The sequence below is a fragment of the Bombus impatiens genome, unplaced genomic scaffold (assembly GCF_000188095.3).
Source record: "Bombus impatiens unplaced genomic scaffold, BIMP_2.2 scf_0537, whole genome shotgun sequence".
Classification (NCBI taxonomy): Eukaryota; Metazoa; Arthropoda; class Insecta; order Hymenoptera; family Apidae; genus Bombus; species Bombus impatiens.
In genome coordinates this window covers 131,899-147,094 of record NT_176956.1, presented here as the reverse complement: position 1 = coordinate 147,094, position 15,196 = coordinate 131,899, and the positions used below count along the sequence as shown (strand labels likewise).

The following is a 15,196-nucleotide window of genomic DNA, read 5'->3' as shown; positions in this document are numbered from 1 at the left end:
AGCCAAGGAAAAAGCGACTCTTTCCCGTATCGGTTCGTAACACTTCCTAAGGTAAATCAGGTACTTCTGAAGAACCTCGAACTCTTCGTCACCAGCTGCGTACAAAGCCACCGACATCGGCCCGGTCCAATGATGAGCCGCCTGAACGACCGAATGCAGCTTCTCGACCGAGCTCTGTGTGGCCAGACAAACACGATACGCCTGTGATAACTCGACGAAACTAGATCCAACGAGAACGTGGTCGAACGTTCGAAACATTCTACGAGCGTCCCATCTGCCGAGCTTTATGTTCAATTTTAAACCATTCGCGTCAGCTGGCAACGGTTGGTAATCTTGTGTAACGCAGTCCGACTGCTGTTGCTCCTGCTGCTCTTTGATTAAGGTAGCGAGGTTCCATTCGCTTACAGCGTTTGATTCCAAATCCCTGGGTACTTCGTCCGGGATACAGGTTTCCGACTGCAGCAACAGGAAAGTCAATAGCATATTTGAGAGAGCCAGGACAACCACGCTGGTCAGACTGAGGTTCCATGGTCGACATCCCAACTGCATATGAAAGTCAGAAAGTTCGCTAGTTTAATAAACCGTCGATTACCTTGACGTAATGGTGATCAAAGAATATGCGAAAATGAAGCAATTAACGCGATCCCGTTCCCTGTAAACTATTGGTTCGCGGACGAATAGATCTTTTATCGAAATGTTATTTTCTATGTTGCTCAAGTAAGGTACAGTGGCTACAAAAAGTATCTAGACGTATTCTCATTTTCCGATGAAACGTTTTTTTTTTCAGGTTCTACATCTCGCTTTCTTACTATAAAATTTGTGTAGTCACACAGGCAAACTATCAAACGATACGAAATTCAATACATGTACTTGAACCTAACCAATTAGTATGTAAGTGTCGTAATAAAAACGATTTTCTTGATTGAACACTTTTTATTGCAAGCTTTTACGTATAAAATATTGTATTATTGTAGTATTGAAACAAGTTAAAAGTATATTGGTATGCGACAAGAGAACGAAAATACGCATATTCTTCGCAATAGCAAGTATAAAGAGAAAATAAAGAAAGTGTATCGTTTATATCATACGAAACTTAAAGGTCGAGCGAAATATGAGCCGCGATTATGACTTTCGAAGTTTGTTCACCAGAGTTCCCAAGCAAAAATCGTGCCACAGCTATTTCACTGCAAAACACTGAATAAACAAGTTTTACGATAAGGAACGAAGTCTTTGGCAACGGTATATTGGGTCTGTCTAAAACAGAGTCAGCTTGCCTGTTTTATCGTCCTAATTACCACGTTGTCGGTTTCTTGTTACTACCAACGGAAACGCAAGAATAAAATATCAAACATTCGTGAACTGGGAGATGTTAAAATATAACTCAACGTCACTGCATTTTATCTTCCTTGCAATTATCAAACTTCTCTTCCCCCAGTTCTAATTTTTAATAACAATTTTTACTCTTAACAAATATGATATATGTTAGATATGTATATGCTTAGATATATAACTAATTATAATCAGATATATTTATTAACACCCTCATAATTAATAACAATCCGCATGATTAAATGCATATATATATATAAATTATTAAAAATTCGATGAATAAGAGATAGATAAATAGTAAATACGATCTAATTGAAAGAACGCAAAACGTACGGAATATGTGAAATATATTTATATTAATTTGCTTCATTAAATATATTTAACTTCAAATTTAAGCGCTCGTAGCAACAAAAATATCGTGTCTGAAAAGATGACTAATGAAATGTGGAATGACTTTTATAAAATCGTGTTTCAGAGGGAAAAAAACAATAAAACAGAACGTATCTACGTAACCTACAGGGATTGCAAGGTTTAATGAAGTTCTACTACGCAAATAGTATCTTTCTTTTCCATGATAAGACTTCATTAAACATTCCTCGTCTCAAAGGATTCTATTTCTGTTACCGTGCATAAAATAAAAAGCAATTTAAACAATTACTTTGCGCAAATTTTATGAGCACCACTCGATCCGATCTGTTTAAAAAAAGATAAGAACGTACTATTGGAAACAAACTAAATTTTTAACAAATTTCTTCGTGTTATTATTACCATTTCCCCTAACGTTATATTTTCGTTTCATTTTACAATTCTTTTACTTTACCTTCTCTATACAAGAAACTAAAGTCCCGCTATATTACACTTCACAATACGAAAATACAATATCTTTCCGCTAATTGATAAATGAAAATTTTATCTTCATTTTAATTATACACATTTATAACATATTTAAATGCTCTTTCAACGATACTCTGACGTTAAATCGGTCCGCTAACAACGAAATTACTTCACTCTGGAAGAATATTCCGGGAACAGACACACATATGATACATAGCACATGTACGTATATACAATGCACACGCATCCGATAATTTCCTAGAAAGAGTTTGCAACCGCGTAAATACCTTAGAAATATGTAGAAGTCGTACAGATGGACCGCAACATTCCTAATAATAGCGCAATTACGTTGCTAATCGGAAGAAACAGATTGTAGGTAGCGTGGAGCAGCCACCAAAATGCACGGCAGAACTCCCGGAGGAATCCAGTGAAATTTTGCTTGGAAACAGAACGGTGGCTAGAACGATAATGGATCGTACGACTTCCCAGGGCCCGTTAAAATCGCGCTCATATATAAGCCATGACGTCAGAACAGGCCAAGTATTTAATGAACAAAATAGTTTGCACCTCGAGCGAGATAATCGCCATGTCCAACAATGCTATCTTCATTGGGTTAGGTGTAAAGCATAGCGTATAACTTTTGTACCGGCGATCGCACGTGCAGTATATGATTCCATTTACTGACAATCTTTACGCGTTGTGTCTGTATTAACACGTTGCCTTCCACACGACCCATTCGAGGATCGTGCTGTATTTACCAGACTCATCATCCCTGGATCTGGGAATTGTTTTCCTTTTATGAGTCATTCGTTGTCCACGATATAATAACAACTGCCCGTGTAGTTTAATGAAACAATCCTTTGCTCAGTTCTGATTATCTTCCATGTAATTTATTGTATACTTTAGAAGTATATATACACTATACGCATGGAATTTTGATGTGACAATTACACATTTTGACGGCTAACAAATTGAGATTCTTAACTGAAGTTTTCTACAATAGGTTTTCTAAAATAACACCTTTTAATTTTACAGATTATAAAAAATGTATAGACAACTGTCTTTGTAATTATAACGAAAAAAATCCGTTTAAACAAAATCCTGGCGCGCTAAACAAACGCAGTTTTAATTAAATGAACTGTTTAGTTAGTCAACAGGTTCTTTCTCTAGTTTCTCGTATTGAGAAACTAAACAGTTTATTAATTTAATATATACTAAAATAAACTGCAAAAGTAAGCAACTTTTCCAATTGCTTTATTAATTGAATTATAACTGGCCATGAGTAAATTTATTTCTTTAAATATAAATATAAATCGAAAATTTATATTTTAGAATTTTAGAGCCTTCTTTTGTATCTGTCGACTGTACTTGAAATAAATAAATGCAATTATGAAATATTAAAAGTAAATATTTATCTCATCTATATATAACTCAAAGATATCGTCGTAAAAACGACGATAGTTTTCAATCATGTACTATCTTTATCCTTGTCGCATGCTTCAGTCTTTCGCGCTTCTCGCTGACTATCGCAAGCTTGCGTCAAACGTGCTGATTAGTAACAAACGCTAACTCAACAGCTTTTTTTACCGTTGCAGGAACGATATTTGCATTTCCTGAAAAAAGTGTAGATCACGGCGCTCGCAAGGCCTTAATCCTTAAGCAATATATGGTATGGACACACGAGACACTTTGAACGTACAGAAAAGTAGCTTTTTATGATAAAACCTTCACTTCCCTCAGGCAATTTTTATATTCAAATTTGAAGTGTTTTCGTGACTTTGCCTCTTTGTGTTTTTATCGGCTTCTTCTTATGATTTAACCTTTACGTGTACGATCAAAATGCTGCAATTATCTAGCCAATTCTCTCTTCGACGAGCAGAACGATTCTGCCAGGTTTGAATTCGACAGGCTCACTAAGTTTTGTCCTGTTAACTACATTATATACCAGGCACATTGATAAAGAGGAAATTTGCTATAAATAACATGTATTCAACGTTAGAAAAGATATCTGCCGTCATAAATAATCAGAATGTTAATATAATTTTCTTATATAAGCCTGTGAAGAATATAAATGTAGCATTTCACTCACGCCATTTTTTGATTCATAAATTATTTTAAATGAAGCTGCAAACGAAGAAACTATATCAACTTTACTTGAAAAATTTCTAGATTCGACATTCGTTAAACGTGACGTTTCAAAGAAGCTACATTATGTACCTACGTGTAGCACAAGCTTTATTTGAAAGAACGTTTCATATGCATCGATTTAATGTCGCGAATGGAATATTTAAAAGTTCGTTTCCGTGTAACTCGATATGGAAATATTCACTAACAATACAATTACTTACCAAGATCATTATCCAACATGGCCCAAGACTTTAACACGGTACTATATATCCGTGTGCGTCTATATATGTACGCAGTATGTACAGTGGCCACACGAATGGTGACATTACCTTAACACTGCAAGCAGGCGCAGTTCTGCCTACTTGTACGCGATCCTAAGGAGAGAAAAGTGGAAAACTCGGTTGCGTCCGCTACAACCGAGATTTTTACAGGCCGAAACTAACCTGCCGTACAACTGTGCACTGCACTGTAAAACGTGAGAAAATTTCTGCCGTCCCTCGTACTACCTAAACCTTGAGAGGCGTTCCCATCGTGTTTACGCAGACTTATTAACTTATTTTGACGCGACGTGAAAAAAAGGCTGCCAGTGGAAAATAGAAAGAAGAAAGAAAGACAGACGTCTTCATATTTAGTTTACGGTATTTATTTGCATACTATTTACGGGATATTCGTTTGCATACTATTATGACGTGACGAACGGCTCGACGAGAGTTGCTCGTTATACACATATATATCATATACGTATGTGAGCGTGCACGTTGAACGAAACCACACGGTTTTTTAAAAAAAATACAACACTATCAAATAATCAATATTTATGGAGATGCGCGGAAATATTACACGTGGAAATTTCGTCATCCCAACTTGCCGATAAATTCCATGTGAGATCACTATTAATTAAAATTTGTTATGAATCCTTTTTATTAACATTGGATTTTTATTTATTACATCTAAAAACTATATATATTTATATACAATAGATATATATACACACATATAGGGATACGATAAAACATTTTTATCGATTTTTTGATTTCCATGTCCCTCTATGGAAAGAATATTTTAATACGAAATAACTACAAAATGAAAAGAATTTGTTACATATAAAGATATAAAGCTATAATAATTAAGACCGATAGTATTCTAATATTTGCAATATCTTAATATCCTTTAAACTTTTAATGCTATAACGAGCGATATTTTTAAAAGTTATATAGAGGCTGGAAAGAAGTGGAAGATGCAAAACGAGTCACGTGTTTCTCCCAATAAAAAAGACAGATCACGAATATTTATTAATACTTATCAGCCTTAGTCGGTGATTAAATAATATCGAAAATTTGTCTACCTATTTCATTATTCTCACGCGAAAACAAATTCCAGAAGGATAATATGATCTATCTTTAGTCATGCACATTTCAAAACATGACACCGTAACAAGACGAAGCGAGGAAGAAATAGGAGAAAGGGCATGATTGATTATGCAAACACGTTGTTATTACTGATTCAGTGTGCCCTGAGCACCGCGTGTAACACGGCTGGCAAATGTGTGCACGTTACACAGCTAACCCATTATCAAATTGTGTACTTGGGCTTTCGTTAGGTCACACACGAACCACAGTGCAGGCTTTACCGGCGCTGAATGTACGATGCAGGACGAAAGCTTGAAAGCACGATTCACTATACCTGTACCTCCCGTATGTTTTCGTGCGGAACTCTATCCTTCCTGTAATCGCAATTTCACCGTGTAATCAACGATACAGGAAATACATGCAACGACGCCAAAGCGCGGTGTCGCGCATTATCGAACTAAACTTTTGCTACACGATAGAACGATACCGTACGTTGGCCGTTTGTGTCGTCAAAAATGTAACAAATTGAACCGCGCATACGATACAGGAAATACGAATATATTACATAATTCTTTCCATTAGTATTATGAAATTTGATTCAATTTGTACGTGTATTTCATTTCTAAAAAAAAACGTTTTATATGCTACGGAAAATTAATTAACTGGGATTTTCGAAATTCTCGAATTTTGTAAAATGGAAATATTTGAATCGTATCCATACACGACGAAGTAAAGTAATATGTAACTTTCAAAAACAAAGTAAGGTATTGAATATGAAATTTTATATGTTTACAAGTTTTTATATGAATTAATTGACAGAACATAATCGAAGAAAAGATTAGCAGAATTAAACATCTACAAATAACATTGACTCGCAATTCCAATTCCGTACGTCACTCATACGTATGATATTTCCTAAAAAAAATTCTCAGTTGTAAATAGAATTCTACTCGATTGTAAAGTAACTCCAACCGTATACGAAGCAAACAGTGGTTTCGTACAATTGAAATCGTTTCGTAGAGCCAAAAATTGAATGAACTAACCAACAATAACGAAGGATTAGAAAAAAAAGAAAGTAATACCGACCGCTACAAATTTCCCTTAATTTTCCATTGCGGTATCGAACCAATCCGAAAACTCAAAGCGCCTCTCTCATGTACTTCGTTCACCATATATTTCACGGCAAATAGAAGTTAAATTTGGCCCGAACCAGAAAATCTAACGCGTATCGCGATGATAGACGGCAGCGCAAAGGAGGATGATTCCGTTAATGGGAACCACATTCACAGGGAGTTCGGTTACCCCTTGAAAACCGTGCTCAAAGGCGCTAAATGGAAAACACATCGAGTTTTTGCTCCACGTTTTCGATTTACTCGTTAAGACAGGAGAGAACGAGAGAAGGAGAATCGCATTCGCAACAAGAGCGCATAAGTACCTATAGAAGAGCGACAACGAAAGGGAAAGAAGACGCGGTAGAAAGTGGAAGGAAAAAAGAAAGGAAAGGGGAAGGGATACGAGAGAAGGAAGAGTTAAAGAACCGTTATAGGCTGGGAAAGGAGGAAACGGCTGCGAAGATCGGAGCCAGGGATAAAAGGTAAATTCCGCCTTTCAATTTTGCTACAGTCCCATTTTACTTCTAGTTCAGTGCTTGGATGCCGGTACCGACGCGATGCAACGTCGGCGGCAGCGTAACTTAGCCCAGAATAAACTGAATACCATTCATTACGGTAGCTCTCCCTTCGACCACCATCAACCTCATCCCCATCCCTTCCAACCTCGTCCCATTCCCATCGCCTCTTCCTGTTTTACCACCCTTCGCCGCTCTTCATCCTTCTAGCTCTCGCGCACAAACGAAGCGTCGAAGGCGGTGGCGGTGTTGAAAAGCTGAGAATTGGAAATTCTTTGAAACTCCCTCTTCTCTTCCTTTTCTCTTCCACCTTTCTCTTCCCGCTCCCCTCTCGTTCTTTCTCTCGCTACGACTGAAACGACGTAACCACTTCTATGGCCTCGGCCTCTTCTCTATTTGGATACACCCGGTGAAAGGGGTAGGTATTGGGAAGAGATGCGGTTTGTGATAATAAACGAATTGCACCCGTTCCCTCCGTGCCACTTTTCGCCCAGGAGATAAGCAAACGTGCGTATTATCGAACTCGCGGAAAATACCTCGGGCTGCAAAGATAGCCAGGCGAAGATTTCACGGTGGGTGGCGTCGAGACGTCCATTTAAAAAGTTCGTGAAACGATTTCGCCGAGAAGACTGGATAAAGTGATATAGAATGATATGGCGATAATGAATTTGTCCGATTTTATGGAACTACAAATGTAACGGTATAGACTAAAGGTATAGTTGCAAACCGACAGTGTGAAACGTAACCGATTCGCGTTATACAATATATACAATACGTATAATATATTCCTAAAAATTTTCTGTGACAAATGTTCAGACGCTTTCGTAAATTACTGTACATCTCCGCTATTGTACGTTATTGATTTACCCCTTTTGAGGTGTCAAACATGTATCAAAACGTTTAATCGAACCTGTAGATTGAAAGATATTAGTCGACATTAAATGAGAAACTACACTATAGACAACGCGAAGAATCAAGTACGAAAGTAAATGAAACGAAGAAATTGCAAATGTAATATTCATAACTGTTCCTACTTTGACGAATCATACGTAAACCACTCGTGACAAATTAGCATACTCCACAACGACCGATCATAAACGAGCAGCGTAAATGCGAACATTTCCATCCGTGGCTTGAAGGTTCTCCTTCTGCCAAGCTAATTGCAAACGCTCAATTCCGGATGTACAAAAAGAATCGTGGAACAGGGTAGAAAAAGAAAAAAATAGTTAACCGTCCTCGATGGAATCTCAAAAAGGAATTTCTTTTCATAGCTAGGGGTCAGGCATAACTGTCGTAGTCCGGAAAGCACGAAAGCCACTTTTGTCGAGTGGTGAACCGCTGCAATTAAACGACTGCCCTTCTTGCCCCTCCTCCTTCCGCTCTCATCCGTTCATGTTCCTTTTAGCCTAGTTCTTCTTCTCACTTCCTCTCCCTCTCTCCTTTTTCCCCTTTTTCCTCCTCTTCGCCTTCTTCTTCTTCTTTCTTACCTGCACTTCCTGCTTCCTTTCTTACATCTTTACGCGGTAATTAGCAGGTCTTCAATTTTCCCCCTGGCGCACGTATTTGCTTTGCATAATTACCGAGATAATTAAACAAGCTGTGATTCTCAGATCTGCCACGAACAGACCAACGCCGGAACAGGAAGAACCGGAGAAAAAGAAGCAGACAGACTGTCGTCGTGAAAATATGCGCTCGTACGAAAACTCGTGTCTCTCCAACGGACAACCTTTTTGCTATCTGGAAGTGTAAATCGTGTCAAGAGACGCGGCGTGGCGCGTGCTTCCTCGCCGAGTAATTAGCGAGCTTTGTTATGCACGGAAACTAAGTAGGCGGGGGTGGCGTTTTGAAGAAGAATACGGAAGAAACAACTGTTCAATTGCATCTTGCTTCGATACTCGCCGTAACTTGTCAGGTATAGAGCGAACAAAATGTTTACAGAGAACAACGATCGGAAGACAACGACACGAAATAAGATTTTTCTAGTTGGTGTTAACGTTCTTTAAGTAATTGCAAGTATGTAGACGAAATTGCGTAGCAACGTTCTTCGACGGAAATATTTTCGTTTCGTCAAAAGTAATTTGACGAAAATATCATATCTTTTTAAGTAGCGCCTTATTTTTATAGCATTTTTATGGTATTCCAAAGAAGCAATTTATCACTGTTTAATCCTCGCCTGTCGGAGACGTGGACATGGTCGTTACGAATATCGAATGTTTCTTTTTATAGCGAGCAGAGAGCCAAACGAAAGGAATTTGTATTTCTCTGTGATAATAAAAATTATTTTAAGAATGAATTTATTTGAATATCGTAACTTAGGAAATAATAAACGTAAAATATTTGGAAAAGTGTGAAAATTGAGCCAGCCTCTACTCTCTCCGAGGGTTGATAAAATGAACGTTGACGGACAAAAAATGAGGCTAAATGTAGAAGTCAAAGGACAAAAATAAAAAATGTCTGAGAGAAAGATAAGAACGAAACGAAAATCGTGTCACAATGATAAGTATAGCGAAAGTAAAAGTTATGTTTGACGTGATTCGCGATCGAAGTGATCTTGAGTGGTTAAAATCCTTAATCTCCGTTACAAAGAGTCCAAAGAAACACTTCTCCTTACCTTTCCTTTCTCCCCCTTCTTTCTGTATGTCAGTCATCAAATTTCAAAAAGGTTTCATTTTTCTATCGTTGTTTAAATATAGATCGCATCCGTACAACCACAGAACGGTCATTAATTTATTTGTTATTGTAAAACATGTAAATCTTGCTACTTCTATACGTTGCATGTAAAATATGAAACAGTTGATTCCGAACTTAATTTTAACTTTAACAACGTAATTTCTTTCAAATTCGCTTCTGTAACAACTCTAATAAAACGCCGATGTACTTCCTTGGCAGCACGAAACAACCAAATGAGAACTGACCTACGAGCAAAGTGTGTGCAACGTGTTCACAATTGTATATTATAATTTGACAGCTAAACAGTTGAAAAACTACCTTTTCGCTCGATTCTACAAAAATAAATAGCCATAAGAGTGGAAGCTAATGAAAAGCAAACGTAATTAGCCGCTGCCTGTGCATACAGAAGTAAGTGAAACACTGCCAGTTTAAGAACAGTTAAAAACAGTAATGATTGCGCCCCTCTGAGGATTTTCAGACAAAAATTCTTATAGCAGTTTATATAGTGCTAACGTATATCGAACATACCCTCTCTCTCGCAAGGTTGATTTTCTAAATGATTTGACCATATAGGTTTTAACCACAAGGGTTAAATGAGCTTTTGAGTATACAAAGATAAAATTTGACGTAATAAAGTACAAAGATGATTTAAGAAGATATTTAAGATTAAATTCTGAGGTATTGTTATCTGTCATAATAATCGCGTTCTTTAACCGTAAAGTAAAATAAAATAGGGTAATGAGAAACGTTTGGTCCAAACAGATCGTACAAAGTCCAACGTTTCGTCAAGGTGAGCGAAGAAAAACATACTGCGTTTCACGCAAAATTCATAGACGTTCTCCGCTCGATGAGAAACATCGTATCAACGTTGACGGTCGGCGAACGTCTCGCTGCGAAAATAAATGAATACAGCGTGACGGAGGCGCGAACCAGCGAACGTCGAGAAAATGATTCAGTGAGAGTGCGTGAAATTATATCAGACGATGCCATTGGTACGCCATGAGACCAACGGCACTAGATGTAATTCAACATTTTCGATTTGTATATCCGGCACGTCGATCCCATTGGAAACGCTCGGAAACGATAAAACAATATACTCCGGTCGCGCTGGCGGCCTTCCAGTTAAAAACACTTTGAAAATCTATTGAAAACACTTGAAAATGATTGAAATCAAACAAGTTACCAATCGGACAAGAGAAATCTATCTATCGCGTACACCCTGTTCGCACACTCTGGTCCCGTACGCGTATCTGCTCGAATGAATCATTTTGAATACTCCAACCTGACGAGATACCATCTGTGAGACGAATAGATTGCACGCACAACGACTGATCGGGATACGTCCACCGAATTTCAAAGTATTCTAGTTGCGAAATGATCGATCGTTCCCACGTGTCTGCCGATGAATCGTTGATCAGCTGTGAATCCTGAGTTTTGACAAGTATTTGTCTTTTTTTCTTGAAAAAAAGAAGTATGTCTGTAGAGCTGCGAAAAATGGTAGTGCTGAATATTCAGCTTAATACAGATTTTGGGACGGACGAATTATATATTTCTGAATTCGATACCTACTGTTGAAATTGAAGCAACAGAGGTGAGGAACAGATTACACGGTAACAATAAAATTCTGCGATAGAGTTTGTTCGAACTAGAAAATCGAATAAACTCGATCATTTTTGGTATAGACTAAGTACACTAAATATAAAATTAGGTATTAAGCATTTATCTAATATCAGCCAGAATTTCATATCTTATGCAGTATTGTATTGTATTAATGTAACACTATAGTATTGTATTAATGACCTGTTCTATCTATAACTATTCCTCGATTTCCTTATATTTTAAAGTATTTAACAACTTGTAAGAATAGGACTACTAACAGAAAATATGGTTAATTTGTACCTGGAAAATTTATACATTTAATCTCCAAAGTATCTAATATGTTTTGATTATAATTGCATTTACAAACAACGATACCGTGGGATGTTAGGAAAGAATAACAAGAGAACAGTTTATAACAGAACAGAGCAGAAAATATGGGCACACGAAAGATGTACAACATCTATCGAGATACGATATTTTCTCTGCTATGGTCACGTGTGACACGTCTGATATATTGGATATTCGTTGATTTATAAAAGGTGATGCTATCAAACTGAATCGATACTGTGAACGAACAGATGTATACACTCTTTATTTACGTTTAAAATATATAAAACAGTGATACGTTCCTAATTTTCGTTTTAATTTTCTTTAAATTAATTTATAGAGCATATTAACGTTAGAATAAAATAACGATTTTCAAACTTTTTTCTTTAATGATTAATTGAATTATATAGATCCTTTAGTAGCAAAACTAATATTAACTTTTATTTAAATAAAAACATAATCCTGTACACCTATTTATTTTTATCGTACTTTTTTAATTGCAATTATTTATGTATAGAATATTTAGTTATACTTTACAAACCGGTAATTTCAGTATTAAACGACAGTATTAAACATTTGAAAATATTCACTCAAAATATGATCGATAAAACAATTTAGCCATACATATGTAAATACTTGCTAATTAACTACCAATCATAAAGACTGAAACAGAATCATCGTATCCAATTCGATGTACAGCAAGGTCTACTTATGCTGCGCGAGCAATTAATACGTTGCCACCAATTATTTCGATAGGGAGTCATTAAGTAAGCTGCCATAACCATAATCTGATATGAGGCTGCTACTAACAGTAGGAGTCACGCATGGGATTACAAGCTGCTACCCCTCTCTTCCGCTTAAAGCTTTAATAAGATCCATCACTGAAAGAACGACTTCAGTGCGAATTGAATCATGTTGGGAGACGGACACGATATTTTAAGCATAAATATCGGAAGAATAACCAAAATAGATAGACGAGAACCATTCATCGACAGACATTGATTAACCAATTATACAGCTTGAATGAAGTTTCTAAAATTGAACGACTTTTTCTTAATATGTGATCCCATCGTATTTTGTATTTCGTATTTTATAATTGTATCTTAAATAATTATCTCCATATGTCGAAATATTTATAAAACTGTATATATAAATAAAATATAAAGTTACGTTGATTACGAAGAGTTGCTTTGGAAAATTACAGATTTCATATAACTGTCAGGAAAAGAGATTTTAATCGGATAACGATGACTGAGATTCGCTTTGCTCGTGCAGATAGCGTATTTCATAACGAACAACGTGAATTTTTTTATTTCGTTTAAAGGGATTTACCTCTGAAAGAATGATTTATACAGCTCGTTTACTAACAGAATCCCTTTGCTCTATTTCTTTTCATCAAAACACGTTTACTGCGAGCATTCTCTGTTCCGGATGTTTCGTCGAGAATTTATTAGAAGAAAAGATTTATTTCTTGTTAATTAACAATTGCTACGCAAGGGGACTCCGATAGGAAGCAGAATTTCTCACATTATTCAATTCCGTAAATTCCCATTCCTCGAATCGAGCGAGCAATTTTCGATCCGGGCTGAATGTACCAGCTGAGAATGGCATTTGCGCTTCGTTTCTACCCATAATTTTATAGCTATATCGATGATAGACGATCATTCCGTTTGGCTGGCTGGCCACAATAATTGGCGGCGGTCACGAGAGGACACACTTCGATACTTCTCATCCGTCAATTCATTAAGATCGCTTTCATACATGCTTTTCATACATGATGCTCGCTATGATTGTTCTCTCGCCCGAAGCGGCTCAATTATAGACGTCAGCTTGCGCTTGCGCAAATATTTAGATATAAACATATACAGTACGTGCACATATACGAGTATGAAAAGGGGATGAATATGGAAATGCAAAGGCTACGAAGACAAAGAAGGAAATGGGAAGGAGGAAGACAAGATAATTCTCATTGTTCAGCAGTGGACGCCCTCGAGGCGTCCACCACTTCAAAGCTATTCGACTCTCCGTAGCTCTCATCGAACCAGAGTCCGGCAGTTAATGAACTACCCTTCGGCGTTGCAATGCAGGTTGGTGGTGATACTAGTCGTCTAGGAACCCGGCCAAGTGCTGGGGAGATCTATTATCCATTTACATAAAGGGCCGCAACGAGCCAGCTAAGAGTTTACACTGTTCCCTTAATCCCCAAGAATTTCCGAGGAGTCACGCCAGATTAATACGTAGACGCGTCAGATCCACCGATACGACATCGTTATTTTTCGTCCAGCTTCCAGCCACCCAGCCTTTTAAATATTTGCGGTCGATCAGCTCGACATAGTCGATGTTCAACGGAAACCGTTCAATATAACGATTTTTCGTTTTAAACAACGATATCGCTATCCCAGTATCGGTCATGTAAACAGGTACCATAAAATCACGATTGTTATTGGTCGATATTCTCGCTACTTGTCGGATATAGGGCAACTGTAACTATATTGAAAAATAAATAGTTCGCTGATATAGTTATACGTATAACAATAGTTTCGACTGAAATATTCTTTCGGAGAATTGCCGTTTAATGCAGATTAGATGTTTATATGGTAACGAGAGCTCGGAATGAGTGTAAATAAGGGCCGATTTGGATGCTATACGTGAAAAAGAGAAATTTACTTCATGTCGTTTACTGCTTTAGATAATCAGGTTGATTAATATTCGAATCTAAATTCTAATCTACAGTAGTTGCTTGTTTTCTTCTTGCACGCACAAATTGAGTTGTACGTTACGTTCCAATATATCTCCAATTAAGTGAGATATCGCCAAATCGTCTTCTGTTACTTAGATGGTTTTGTTCAATACGTCTAGAATAATTGAATTTAGTCAGATGGAAAGATTATTTGCTTTTCAGAAATCTGCACAATCTTTTTTAACAAAACTATAATTTTGTATATCGTAATAAGCAATTTTAATCGTAATTAGGTACAACCTTTTTGTTAAAAAGTAATTTGACTTTTATAAAAGTAACAATATTTTTCTTATAGTTATATTGAATATCATTATTACTAAGCATACTACAGATATTTCGTTGTTATGGTTTCGAACTGATCTTTAATCGGTACTGCCAAATAGCCTTCCAACGTCTTACTCTGTTCGAAGAATCTTTTAATCAATAAAACAACATAATATTACTATATCACATTGGAAAGGTATACTCTACAAATTACTGCAAAAATATACCAAATGTTAAGTAGCAATACGCGATAGATGAAAAAGCAAAGTTGGATCAAATTGCACAGATCGAATGGATCCGATCGATTTTTTGATGGCATCGAAGCTGGTT

At 36.8% G+C, this 15,196-nt stretch overlaps 1 protein-coding gene across 1 annotated transcript in view; it reads right to left on the bottom strand.

Moving 5' to 3' along the window:
- LOC100747651 (beta-1,4-glucuronyltransferase 1) overlaps positions 1-15,196 on the bottom strand; it is a 35,037-nt gene that overhangs the window by 18,031 nt on the left and 1,810 nt on the right. The window contains exon 2 of the mRNA XM_003491236.4: positions 2-543. Coding sequence (XP_003491284.1) covers positions 2-543 — 542 coding nt within the window. The remainder of the gene's footprint in view (position 1; positions 544-15,196) is intronic.